Below are 14437 nucleotides of genomic sequence, written 5' to 3'. Positions count from 1 at the left end.
GCACAAAATAAAGAGAAAATGGTTCTGGAGAGATTTGTAAGAGTATTGAAAGGAGCAGTGAGGCAGCGCTGTACAGCATCATTTGGGAACTGACAGGAGGACGTCTGGGAAAAAATCCACAGAAAACTGGGAAAAGAAAGAAATACTGAGAAGCAGTGAGGAAGCAGCATGAGAGTTGGGGTTAAAAGAGATTAACCAATTAGGATGGGGAGAAGAGCATCTGATGAAGAGCTCAGGTTAATATTCCTGTTGATGGTGACATTGAGAAGAGCAGCTAGCAAGTTGGGTGGGCGGTCAGCATGGATGCGGAAGTCAAAGAAAAAACATGGAAGAGAATTTCAGGAAGAAGGGAAGAGCCAGGGTTAGAAATGTTTCTCTTGTATAGGGTGGTTTGAAAGGTGGACAGTGATAGTTGTATGGATGAAGGGAGAAAAGAAGGGCTGGTTAAAGACAGAGGACAGTCTGAGGGTGTAACCAGATATTAACTGGATCAGACAATTTCAAAAGCCACGAGTGAGCTTGCACATTTTCAAGAGAGGAGGTCTCTGTAGGAGTGGATAGCTCATAAACAATTGAGAACTGAGAAGTGTCTTGAGAGGAGCAGAAGATAATGGGTAGCTGTTACCTAATTATGTCTGGTACGAGTGTTTCAGTGACATCAAAAGAGGCAGCAGAAAAAGGGTTGCAGAAGATGGTCACTGAGGTGAGGAATGGCACTAAAGGTGAGGAATTAATGGAAAGAGAATTGAGTGGGAGGAGCAAAGAATAGGAAGAGTCTCTTTCAGGTTAGATCTTTCTTCCCCAGATCAGCCTGGTGTATTCTTACATTCTTGTAGCATGCTGACAGCTGTAGTAGTGTTCAAAACTTCTCAGTGATTGGCCAGGGCAGAAGTAGGTTTATGGTTCGCTTGCTCTGGAGGAGAGTGAAGCTGCAAGGAAACTTCATGGATAAAAATGAATTCTAACTATTTGCTGTTTAATGTGAGCTCCTATACCTGTTTTTGCGAGCATATGATTAGATATTCAGTCAGCCCATAGTTTGTTAATGCTTGTTAAGGTCCTGTTAGTATTCCGATGAATCTCCAGATGACGCACAGCTTTTCCAACACACAAGGAGTCACACCCTTATCTATCTTATCTTTTGCTTCCATGCCTCTACTGTCAATTGTTATAGATGCTAAACAGAACAGAAAGCTGTCCAGATGGTGACAGCATGGCTATTTGTTTCAGGCAGGGTTGAAAGAGAAATTTTGCAAATGTTTGCTTCCTGCAGTGGCATAAACAGTGTGTTGGCCCCAGTGTATTTAATACTTCCATTATTTCTCTAAGATAGAGCTCAGATTTAAATGGTGAAAAAGCTAATGCTAACGCTTTTGTTGTTTTGAAGAAGGTTGCAATTTCTTTCCTGGTTTCTCACTGGCCACACAAACAAACCAGGCAATTAAACTGTCTGTGTTCACTTAGACTGTCTTCGTTTCAGTTAGGCATCCAGCATAGATGTAAATGTGGATTATTTTCTGTGTTCCTTTTGTGAACACATCATATTTAATTTTGAAATGAACTTCCAAAAAAATCTAATACCAGGACAGCAGCAGCAGCACTAGAAGTAGCAGCAGTTGGCTCATTTTCAAATCTTTGCAGACCTCCTACCTATTTGCAGTCCTGTTATCTCATGTGTATTATGCATTTTAAAAATTCCTACGGTATCTAATATTTTAGGGTGTCTTAGGTGAGTTAAGAACTAGTATCATATGTCCTTTGTGGAAACTTGTGATCACTTTAGGATTATTCTTCTTTGTAATTGGAGGTGGTTGCTGGCTATTCTGGTGAGGGAGGGAAGATTTTATGTAAATCACTCCAGCTGTAATGAAAAAGCTTTCTGAGATGAGAGTCTGATGGTTTACTGTAAAGGTGATCAGATTCTGGGTTAATTTAATCTCTGTTAGAAATTCATTTTGCAACTAAATTCTTTTATTTGAGAAAACTTCAATTCTTTGACATCTAGGACTTCAGCACAGTGCTATGAAGATAATCAATATGAATCATATAAAATACTGCAATAAACGCATAATATAATTTTTGTTCCTCTGAGCCTCTTACCATTACTGCTGTTTTCCCCTATTCCTTCTCTTTCTGACCTCAAGTGTATCTAAATTTGAAATAATGTACTGTAGATAAAGTGCTGGCATTTGAGATATTGAGTTCTTGTTTGTGAAATGTTACAGGTGAGCATGGCTCAGTGTGAATCACTGATCCTTCAGAAGGCCTGTCTTTCTGGTATGGAGTATCCTCAGCACATGTGGATAATAATGTAGGTGCTGTGTAAATAAATTGTGCACTGATTGGGTACACAGCTAGGTCAGATCACGTAACAGGACTCGCTTAATAGCTTTGATCTGGTTTTGTCTTGGTAGGAGGGAGGCAAGAAGAGCACGTAAGTGGTTGGAGAAGGGCAGAGAAGCTGCAGCAAGGGGTCACAGCACAGGAACAGCTCAGGAAGGGAGCTGCTGATAGAAAATGTTCATGTCATAACCCTCACATCTGGGGAAAAGGAACATTAGCTCCTGGTCAACGCAGCCTCTTCAGGTCAAACATGGTTTTCTTCTGACCAAGGCAGATTTCTTGTTAAAAGAAGAAAATATGGTTCTGTTGTCTTCCTAACAACCTGTGATGTCTAATATTACATTTCTGTTTATTTTAGTTTTTGGTAGAAGTGAAAAATTCGCATATATCATCTGTGCCATCTAACTGGGTTATGGTTAGTAGGTATGTAAAATATCTTTCAGATTTGTTCTGTTCTAAAACATAAGAATAAATGTGGTACTTTGGTGTTAATTTTAACCCCAAAACATTCTTGTTGCTCCATGTGCCTTTTATTTTTAAACTGAAAACCAACTAAATCAAATTATTTTACTGCCATAATTAGTTTTGCTTAAAAGCATACAAAACCAAACTGAAGAATTAGAGTTCTTGAAATGTTTTAATGCGATGCATCCTTAGTGCAATATTTTATTATTTTTTTAATGTCATGTGTATGTACTGGTGTCTGAACTGTTGCTTTGGTTCACTTGCTCCTGTAGGTAGTAGATATAAACCTCTCAAAATGATAACTGTTCTAATTCTATTTAGAAAGGTAAAGGTTAGCATGCATAGATCTGTTTATATGTCTCAGTAAACATTTAAAGTGACATTTTACTCACACAAACATTGCTTGGCTTGCTATTTAGTATTCTCGAATCACATTCTTACACATTTTTGGATGATTTTTTTCAGTTGGGAGATGGAATGAACTATGTAATTGGCTTTTTTTTTTCTTTCCTTTTCAGTCACTTGTTTTATTATTTAAGCAGGTTGAATACCATAGTGTTATAATGTGTGAGCCCAGGCTTCTATCATCTGAAATTGGCATAATCAGAGTGAACTCTGGAGTGTTTTTATTGGCTTACACAAGAGATCAATATTGAACTAAACAGATTAGCCACAAGTAAGATAAAGAACAGCAAATTGCAGTTAATCTGGACTTTGAAAAATAAAACAAAGCAAAAAAACCCTCAAAACCTCAGAATTAAAAAATGTCTGGGAATGCCAGACAGAGTACTTAATGAAAATATATGGATAAATAACAAGCACCCCAAACAGAAACTGGTATGCAAGCAGAACTCTGTAACACATTTATGTCAGGGTTATCATAGTTTTGCTTTTTAAGCTGATTTTTTCTTTCTGGATGAGTTCTTTGTATCTTCGATCAGTAACAGGAAAGACGTCCATTTGTGCAGTGTGCGGCTGAACAGGATTCTGTGAAGTACGTACCCATCACTGATGTATACTACTTTGTGAAAAAGCTTTTAAGAGCTTTCTGAATGGTCGGTGGTGCAGTAACCAGTCACTTTATTCACAGAACAGATCTCCAGCATCAAAAGAGTTTACTGCAGCATTAAAATACCTTATATATAGGTATTTTATATGTGATATACATTTTCAAGGCTCACAGAGAATAAGAAAATTTGTCTAATTTTGAATGTAAATGGTATAGCTGATTGCTTAGTAACCTTGACTTCCTGTTTGGCTTTTTCTCTCTTCCAGCACAAAAGCTGTCAGCCGCTTCCACTCTCCTTTTATTACAGAAAATTACAGACATCTGAATCAGCTTCGGGAGCAGCTAGTCCTTGACTGCGGCGCTGAATGGCTGCGTTTTCTAGAGTGAGTTTACAACATATCCCTTATCATTGTATTGTATTTTGTATTATTTTTGCTACAAGAACAGAAAAAGAAAGATCTTTATCTTATAAAGAAAAAAATATATATTGATTGTTATGTTACCCTGAGCAAATTTAAAGATATCATCAAAATATTGTTCTTAAAGTATTTTAAGGCAAGAACTTAAAACTGACTGAGAACTGTCACCAGCAGTGATATCTCCAGATTTTGAAATTCTGATGAAAATACATTTTTTAAGTATATGTGAACCTCGGAGTTTAAAAGTTATTATCACAATGCTAAGAATCTGAAAGTGCAACTCACTGTAAATGAGTGGAACAGAATATAATACTTATAACTAATATATTAGTGATGCACAATGCAAATGAGGAAAAATAAGAGTTTGTGCTACAAACTTGCAACCTAAGTAAATTCTCTTTTGATATTAATTGATAAATTGTATGACTTCACAGTGAAGTGTACCAATACTAAAAGAAAAAAATAGAGTACTTTTGCAGTGTTTCTCACAGTTTTTGGACAGGAATATTCAGGGTATTAAGACAATCTCTTGGGTCAGTGTGAGCCACCACAGCTGTACGCAACTCTGCAACTGATTGTGAATCTGTTTCTTAGAAGGGAAGTGGGATATTTCTGTGCTTCACAACTGGAGCGTAAGATCTGTTTATCTCAGATCAGAGTTTCAGAGAAACTTATCTGACTGTTCAGCTGAAAGATCTTCAAATTGGAAGTTTAAAAATGATTTCTCAATTTCTGAATGTCTTTGATTCTTCAAGTGTCAGGCTATCAATTATTTTTTCACTTCCACAAGTTACAGACCACTAAAATTGTTCCTAATGCTGTGCCCTGATTACTGCTTGACTTTCAGTTCTGATTTTGTCCCCACTACTGAAACTTAGCAAGCTCCCTCTGAAGCTGTCTCAGCATGACATACTTTTTCTCTAGTGTGATCTACCATCATGCTGAATTTATGAAAGTAAACATCACTGTGTTGAAGTCTCCTTTTCTTCTACTTATGTGTATGTCATATGTCAGTGGCCTTTCCTGTAGTTATCTTCTTTAAAGAAAGATTGCATTTTTGTATATAATCGATTCTACTGTGTTCTGATTTAAATACAGAACAGACAATATGAGTCCACTGTTTGTCTTTTAAAGAGGAGTGATCAAATTTAACAATGCAAATACTTAAGTATCAAAATATGTCTGTGGTGGATATCTGTAAGTTGTGTTCCATATCTGTCTGATGTGGTGAATCTGGCTGCTCCAGTATTGGGTCACGTGTGATAGGATAGAGTGGTTTCTCCTAAGGGTCCCACCTCATATTGCATGATAGGACTGGGCTGAATATGCATTTAGCTTTAAGCATGTCCTCCTCCAGGTGCTTTTACATCTCTGTATGTGTAGAGACTCCTTGCTGACAGAACTGGGACCTCTGCCCTCAGACAGTGAGCAGGGTCGAAGTTACAGTGATTCTGCAAAAACAAGAACAGATTTTGAAGCGTGTAGCTCCATGAACAGGCTTCTCAGCAGGAGCATCATTTTCGGAGGATAGAGAAGTTGGAAGCAGGTGGCTGGAACTAGAGAGAAGGAAAGGAATTTGTTCAGGATATCTCTGGCAGATGCTAACATAGTTGTAATGTGCAGACGCGCCCCCAGCAGCCTGTGTTAATTATTTTACTTACCTCGTGACAGTTTCCAATTAACTATCAGCAGATTCCCGCTGCCAGTCCTTACACAGCACTAGACTAGGAGCAACTCTTGGATTTGTGATCTTTATGCATCTCCAGAACCACAGGTTGACCGGCCCTATGAAGTACATTAGCAACATCGTGGAGTACTACTCTTTAAGTAATGATTAAACGCTCTGTAAATTACCTATGATCATTAGCTGCTGAATTATGTATTAGATTTCCTGTTTTGGTAAGTATTAAAACGAGTTTTAATGCTGGGGGATCTTCAAAGCAGTTGTGAGGCCCGAAAGTCATCTTCTGTGAGTCTTGCATTACCATCAGTTCTGTAAGGGCTATAGGAGCAGTGCCATCATTTTCCATTCCCTTCATTGGTGCCTGAGTCATGCTGAATGTGATGCCATGCATGTAACTGAGAGCAAGGCTCTGCCTCTTGGTAGGAACCCAGCAATTATGTTTATTTGTTAGAAATGAGAAACACATTCCAATTTGCTCTTCTCTAGCTGTTTTGGGCACCTCAATACAGAAAGGACATGGAGGTGCTGGAGCAGGTCCAAAGAAGGTCAACAAGGCTGGTGAAAGACTAGGAGAATATGTCATATGAGTAGAGACTGAAGGAACTGGTGCTGTTTAGCCTGGGGAAGAGGAGACTGAGAGGATCAGGAATTGGATATCAGGAAACACTTCTTTACAGAAAGGGTGGTTAAGCACTGGAATAGGCTCCCCGGGGAGGTGGTTGAGTCACCATCCCTGGATGTGTTCAAAAACCGTTTGGATGTGGTGCTCAGGCAGATGATTTAGCGGAGGGTTGTTAGAGTTAGGGTAGTATGGTTAGGTTGTGGTTGGACTTGATCTTGAAGGTCTTTTCCAACCTGAGCAATTTTTTGATTCTATGATTTGAAATACTGTAAAGTAGCTCTGTTAAATAACTATTGTCACTAAATTAGGCATGTAAATTTGAACTGACGTATGTTAACCTCTCTACATTAGATCTGTTGCTTCTCCTGTTTACTTTGCTGTTTTCAGTGCTGGTAGCAGCATACAACATTCTACTCTCTCCCCCTCAGATTTTGCTTCCTTTCTAGTTTTGTACTCCATATTGTTTCCTTGAGCTTAGGAGATGAGAAAAGAAGTTCGTAAGTACTAAGAGAATGAAGTCCATTCAAAACTGTTTTCTCCTAGTAATTCCATCATTGCACTGTGGGAAACAGTACCATAAATACAAAACTAATTCTCAAATTTTCTGTTATAAATATCATATTTTGGTGAAATTGCAGTCAATTCCTTTGGTCAGGCACTTTTATTATATATATTTTTTACTTTAACTTATGATTGAAGTGAACTGGTATTTGGAATTCAGTTACCACTGTGATAAACAGTGGCATTTTTACAGAACCTCATTTAGGCAGCAGGGATCAACTGCAGACCCTTTATGCTATCTAGTGAATTTCATTTTGTCTGCATTTTTGCACTTAAATTTTTTTAAATTCACTGTTACAATAGGATCATGAAGTTCATCTTGATTAAGATTGTGTCATCATATTATAACTTAATACACTGCTGGGAGCTTTGAATTCAAGTAATTTAAAGACCATGGGAGCCCTCTGAAAAACTTGCATGGGGTATATTTTGAAAATACATTTGTATTTGTGTGAAATTAATTTTTTCTTCTCATTTCCTCTTTCTATTTTCCCTGTTTTGGTGTAGCCATTTTAGTGAACATTATCACACTGTATCTAAAGCGATTGGTCACCTAGCAACTATCGACTGTCTGTTCTCATTGGCACAGGCAGCTAAACAAGGAGACTACTGCAGGTAATCAATTTTTAATTTTTGTTTAGGATTTTACATGGAATTTGAGTATTTAAAGTAAATTTCGGTTGAGTATATGTAGCACTGTATGTATAATTAAAGTTGTTTACAATAGTTTAATCTTAATTTGATTTTGCACATGCTTCTAGCCTTATTTCAAATCCTTAAACATTGCTGTTCACATTTGTTGACTTCTAATTGTCTGTCTGTTGTTTTACATGTGTCTGGTAGACAATATCTTAAAAATACATTTATGTATGTTGAACTTTGCCTGGAAATTTTTGTTATTTTTGTCTTTCTAGTATTAAAGACTCTATGGTGTATGAGGCTTGTTTCGTGGATGTATTTCAGGTGAAGAGAGGTGCCACCTGCTACAGCAGTGATAATATCTCACCAAGGATCCTAAGATAGTGTGTTTAGCTAAGATGTGCTGCTCACATCCCTCTGACAAACACCTGCTCATGCACACCAGGCAGTGCAACCTGGGACTCTGTTGGTGCCAAGGCTGTCCCTCTTGCTCTGTGTGCTGAGGCGACATGAGCCCTCTGCTTCCCTAGAGACTGGTTCAAAGCTTTTTCATGAGCATGTCCACCTTGTAGCTTGTGTGTTCCTTTCCCATCACAAGCCCTATCTCTTACTTCCACATAACGACAGTCACTCTCTCTAGGGTGCCCATTTCCATACTACGAGGTCTCTATCCCCACAGACACACACAGAGCTACTCCTTGTGAGTGCTGCCCTACAGGTCACTAGTTCCTATTTCTGAGGTTTATTTCAGACAGCTCCATAGAGAGTTCATTTCCAGTCCCCAGTTTCCAGTAAATGTTTTCATTGTGAGGCTGTGCCACAAGTGATCAGACAATTACTTATGAAGAGCCATCTGAATGGGTGAAGTTTGAGACTAGTGGAAATACAACAAATTGTGTATTAAATGTATGAGGATGAAGGGAAATCAACTTACATATGCTTCTGCTTTTATACAGCATTACAGATAATATTGATCTCCTGTGGACTCTTGGGATCTTGTGTGCTTCTATCAAAATCTCTTTGAAAGTAATTGCTCCCTTATTTCTGTATACTCAGATCAGAAAACAAACTGAAATCTTATTAATTCACTGTGCAGAGTTTAAATAATTCACTGGTTGTTAAAGAGAGGCTTACAGCTTGTAAACTGGCAGGGAGGAGTCTTCTCAGTTCAACTTCAGCCACAGGGAAGATGTCAATAATTAATTTTGAAGGGGACTTTCATGTTAACTAATTCAAGCATTTCAGAGGAGGTTTTTTGTCTGAGTAAGGATAGTTTTATAATCATCCTACCAGATGTTCCACAGCTGTTGGAAAGAGGTAAGCACCTCTTACAGTTTCCAAAGGGCATCCTAGGAAATCAGTGATGGGAGGCTCTTCCTTTACCTGGAAGATAAACAAAGTCAGAGCTCTCAGGCAGCAAAGTTACATGTGTAAAGATGGTAGTGTAGGTAGCCCAGACATCGTCATATAATGTTTGTGCTGTCCACTCAGCAGACTGTGATTTTTTTTCCATGACTCAACTGCGTGTAATGCATTCCAAAGCAATTCAGGTTTTTCCCACTGCGTGACATATGCTTATCTCATTGTGGAAGCATAGGAAAAACCTTTTGAATGAGGCTCTCCTTCTGCAGAACCCATCGTCTGGATCCAGAACAGGCAGCAAGGCCTTTAGCATCCTGAAATTAGATCCTTTCTCACAGTTATGTGGAAGGAGACCTGAGCAGTTAAAGAAAAAAGAATAATTATGATTTCCAAAGATGAGGGCAGAATTTTAAAATACCAAATGGATCATTTAGCATTAGTTCTGTGGTTTTGTTTGAATATTCTCTTTTCTCAGCTACTGCCACTTTCCTAAGTTATTGCTCTTTTCACAGAGTGCTTATACTTGTAGTGAAGGAAAATGTTGGAGAGGCATGAAGTCATGTTTACCTCCGCATTGAATGTTGATCTTCATTTAGGATGAAAAAGGAGGACTAGATTTCAAAAATAAATAAATAAATAGATCATTGTCATAATTTAGTGACTAGGCTGATTTGCATTTTTTATGGGAAGAGCACGCAGCTTTTTGAGGTGGAACTTTTCAGTCTGGCATGTAACGCAGAATTATGAATGCTGTATTAGTAGTGTCCTTGGATATAGTCTGATTCGTAGCTAAGGTGGAGCCATTTGAAACAGTGCTTTTCCTTAAACAATTGTGAGAAAAGACACAACTACCATCAGTCTGGTTTGTAGATTTGTTTCTAAAAAGAGTCTGTCATTTCAGTGTTTCAGCTTAGTATGCTCTTTTTGTAGACAGTAATTGTGGCGACTCTTAAACATGTTTGGAAGTTGCTGCCAAATGTGAGTGCAGCTCATGTTTATAGAACTACATCTCTGTCCTACTGTAGTCTTTGATTTGTATGGTCTGTTTGTGGTCAGTCACAAAAAAAAGAAATTGAACAAATTTCTTTGTTAACTCTGTGCCAGCTGAGGCTTGGTCCCATAGCAGGCTGCATGAGTTGATGTCCAAGATCATCAACATCATTTGAGGATGACATGTGAGGACATCATGTGAGATGACAAAAGTCTACTGTCCTCAGTTAGGGTGCTTTACTATTGCTTGTTCATTTCTTAGTTCTTAATGGTTCTTTGGAATGAGTTTTCTAGGTAATGAAAAAAAATGTAAATACTTTAAAATAGCTTAATCTAATCAGCTAATACCTTTTAAACTAAATGAAGCCAATCTTTAGAAATATTTGTTAGCAAGCATTCTTTTTTTATGTGTCATTTGTATATTTTCAGGAAAAGCTGCATTGTAGATTACCCTCCCCCATCAGGTTTTAGTTACAGTAGTTCTAAGTAATCAATTACAGTGCACACTGAAACTAACATGTCTTCTTTTTTTCAGACCAGTTGTGAAAGATAATCAGCAAGAAATAATTATAAAAAATGGCAGGCACCCTGTGATCGATGTACTACTGGGAGAACAGGATCAGTATGTTCCAAACACCACTAACCTATCAGTAAGTATTGAGATACCCTTTGAGCTTCAAATCATTCAGGGGAAAGAATCTGTGATTTGCTTCCTGGCCAGTAAGTTAAAATAAATAATTTAATCTTAGAACTGGCTGCTTGCTTTCATGTCAAAGAGACATTGCTACACACAGCCACATTGTTTTTGTCCTTTTGTTGTTATTCAGCAGCCAGTCTGTCTTAGCAACCCTTTTTGGGCTTAATGGAATAAAAATAAGAAAAGAGGGAATAAAAGGTGACCTGAAAATTAGGAAAATGAAAGTTTTAAATGCTTATTTTTTAAACGTAAGTGAATAATTACAGGATTATTACCAATGTCATTAGAGGGAGGGTGCATTTTTGTAGGAATTTTACCTCAAATTTAGTTTGTAACTGTTGTTTTTCCAAAGGAATGTAATGTATAAAATTATCAACCATTTAAATTCATGTGTCAAATTTATAGGGTCAGTTTTCCAAATTATCTCTAGCTGACATTTTTTTTTTTAAGGTACTCTCTGGAAGTACGAAATTCATACAGTATTTCTTAATTTGATTATGTAGGTTTGGAGTTCTGACTATTAAATCTGTCGTAGTGTGTACACACTCTGTATACTGCATAGTAATTTTAAGAAGCCATTAATATTAACATAGATAAAGATCCCCAATGTGTAGCTGCAGATTCTGTGTTACCGGTAAGTCCTCCTGACTCGTTTTATGCAACAGAGAATTAAGTAAGATGATGTTGAGAAATGAGAAGATTACTGCTTTTTTGATATTGCTGTCAGGAGACCAAAGAGGGCTCCTTGATGTTGTCCATACAATATTATTTATATAATGTAGATTAGCTAAATTTGGTATAAAAACAGTTACCTTGGGTTGAAAACATTACCTTGTTTTATTTCATATATCTCTTCCTGATGAGCATGTTTTATGAGGGATGCTCTGAAAGTAATGCCTATTTTGTGACATTGGCCCATGACGTCAGAGGCAGATATTGGTGTTGCAGCAGGAGAGGTTGAACCTTCCAGCCCATATCCTCTTACATGTTGTTGCTGTGTGACAAATGGCAGCAGAGGGACACACTGACAGAATGGTGTCTGGCATGGAAGTGTGTACAAAGCAAGATGTGGAATTAAATTCCTCATTGCAGAAAAGATGGCACCCACTGACATTCATTGGTTCTTGCTGAACATTTACAGAGACCAGCCAGTGGATACGATCACAGTGAGACAGTGGGTGATGTGTTTCAACAGTTGCAGCAACGATGTGAAAGAAAAGCCATCTTCCAGACTGCCATGTAGAAGTTTTGAGCTTGGCATGCATGCTCTTGTTCAGTGCTGGCAAAAAACATAGCTCTATCAGACAGTGTTATTATGCTCTTTGTGTCTATTGTAGTTTCTATGGAAATAAATAGAAAGCATTACTTTTGGAGCAACCTACGTGGTTCTTTTTCTTCCTTTCCTGAAAAACTATTTTTTTTCTTTTTTTTTTTTTTAATATTTGTCCATATCTTTTTTTACATACTACATTTCTTTTCCTAATGAATATAAAAATATGCTAGTGACTTACCTCTAAATATATATCTGCCTTTTCATACCTTAAATGTAGAAAAGGTATCAGATGTCAGTGTAAAGTCATTGCCATGGTGTAAGCATTGCTCAAACTTGTATGCATTTCTCTGGAAATATTTGTAAATATGGAACAATGATATAGATATTGCACAATACTTCATAGAACATTTTCAAAATTGTTTGTGAACTCTGAAACAGTGACAGATGGCACTTAGAAAAAAATCAGCATTTCATTCAGTAATCATCATTTACTTTCTCCCTTTATTCTCCTCCTTGTGTTGGCTTTCCAAATACTGTGTATTACAAAGCCAAGAATCATGGTATAATCACCTCCTCTCTTACTGTTCTCTCTTTTTTTGAGAGGTGGGTGGGAATCTAGTTCATTAAAATGTCTCTAGTTTTAATGGATTTGTCTGAATCAGCAGGAAAATGTGCCTCCTGTCATGGGTTCAACTGAAATGCTGACAGAAACCTAACTTTAGGAAAGCTTTCTTTGCTCTGCCTTGAAATAAACATCCATTATCTTTACCATACATTCCAGTAAAATATTGGCTTATGGTTGCACGCCGTTGTAAGGATGGATGTGTTCCCTGAGCTGATGCTCCAGTATATATATATTCTTTCTGAAAGCTGTCTTTGCAGACAGACCACCAATCTCAGAACATGCTTGGAGGGACCCTGGAGGAACACCAAACATGAGCAAGAAATTTGTGGATTTTAGCAGATTAACTCATTCCATAAGTTCTTGTGTTGAGCCAAATGATGGCCCTGATGAAGTTTTAGCAGAGCTATTGAAACTATACCTTCGAGACTAAAATGTTATGAATTCTGTTTCCGTGTAGTCATATGCATTTTATTACATCCATCCTTTATTCCTGATAATGGTATTTTCTGTGTTTTAACTTTATTGCAAGTTATTTTTGAGCATGTTTTTGTTGTTGTTGGTTTGTTTTTAGGAAAAGATAAACAACTTTTCCATAGAATGACTGGTTGCTTATCTCTTCTGTATGGTCTAGTTTGTGATATAATAGTATCAGTCCTCTGTTAGTGTTATTTGCCTCCCTTTTGACAAGAAGGGAAGTCCAAAAGAAAAGCAAATCTGTAAAGATCACAAGGTTTTTTTCTGCGAAGAACTTTGTAATTTTCTTATTGTCACAGTGCCTGATCACTTCCAGGTTTCCTAAGTAGTGTGGCAAATATTTGTTATGCACAGCTTGTCCTTTCTTCCTTGCACCTCCCGTGGGGCAAGGGAATATGCTGACTTTTTATTAGATCGTAAATTGTTGGATTTCATTGTGTGTCCCAGTAGAAATGAAAAGTCTGATGGTCTGAAGCCCTTACATAACTTGATTTCCTAGTCTTGATTCAGGCCCTGAGAAGGCTTTATAGGTTCATGGATGAGTTTTCATCCCTGTGGTATTTTCCTGCACCAGTGTATGAATGCTTTTTTCTAGAGCCGTATATGGGTTTCAGTACTATAGGAAGTCTTACAGCTGAGATGAGCTGTTGTGTCTGATAACATTTTCCTTAGGATTTCAGTGATTGGATACCGATCATTCAGAGATTGGACACAGTCTGATTACAACATCTGTGTTGCAATCAAGTACTGCTAAACTTATCAGCGTCTTGATTTCTTGTAGTGGCCTGTTTTGATGTGGGCTGTTGAAAGGTTTAGCGTGTAAGCCAGATCTTTTTCTCTCAGATTTTTTCCCATTTGGCAATAAGAACTCTAAACTGGAGAGGAATCCAGATCGCAAATAAATAAGGATGACACTGTTCTGAAAGCTTTTCTCCATTTCTCCAAAGAAAACTGCATAGAAAGTTCTTGGAGAACTTTCTTAACTCCTGGATGAAGAAAGGGAAAATTTTTCCTCAGTCTGTCCACATTGCTCAGGAGTAATGAATGTTGATTGCTATGCTTCTCTCTCACCAGCCTGGGGAGATCTTAGGATCATAGAATCACTCAGGTTGGAAAAGACCTTCAAGATCAATGAGTCCAATCACAACCTAACCACACTACACCAACTCTAACAACCCTCCGCTAAATCATGTCCCTGAGCACCACATCCAAACAGTTTTTGAACACATCCAGGGATAGTGACTCAACCACCTCCCTGGGGAGCCTATTCCAGT

At 37.7% G+C, this 14437-nt stretch overlaps 1 protein-coding gene across 2 annotated transcripts in view; it reads left to right on the top strand.

Moving 5' to 3' along the window:
• The window catches only part of MSH3 (mutS homolog 3), a 117361-nt gene that overhangs the window by 75877 nt on the left and 27047 nt on the right, over positions 1-14437 (top strand). For both annotated transcript variants that reach the window (XM_025144950.3, XM_025144949.3), the window contains exons 16-19: positions 2702-2766; positions 4084-4200; positions 7611-7718; positions 10630-10744. In XM_025144950.3, coding sequence (XP_025000718.2) covers positions 2702-2766; positions 4084-4200; positions 7611-7718; positions 10630-10744 — 405 coding nt within the window. The remainder of the gene's footprint in view (positions 1-2701; positions 2767-4083; positions 4201-7610; positions 7719-10629; positions 10745-14437) is intronic.

Source organism: Gallus gallus, chromosome Z, assembly GCF_016699485.2.
Source record: "Gallus gallus isolate bGalGal1 chromosome Z, bGalGal1.mat.broiler.GRCg7b, whole genome shotgun sequence".
Lineage (NCBI taxonomy): Eukaryota > Metazoa > Chordata > Aves > Galliformes > Phasianidae > Gallus > Gallus gallus.
The sequence above is the reverse complement of the archived record's forward strand: the minus strand, read 5'-3'. Positions and strand labels throughout refer to the sequence as shown.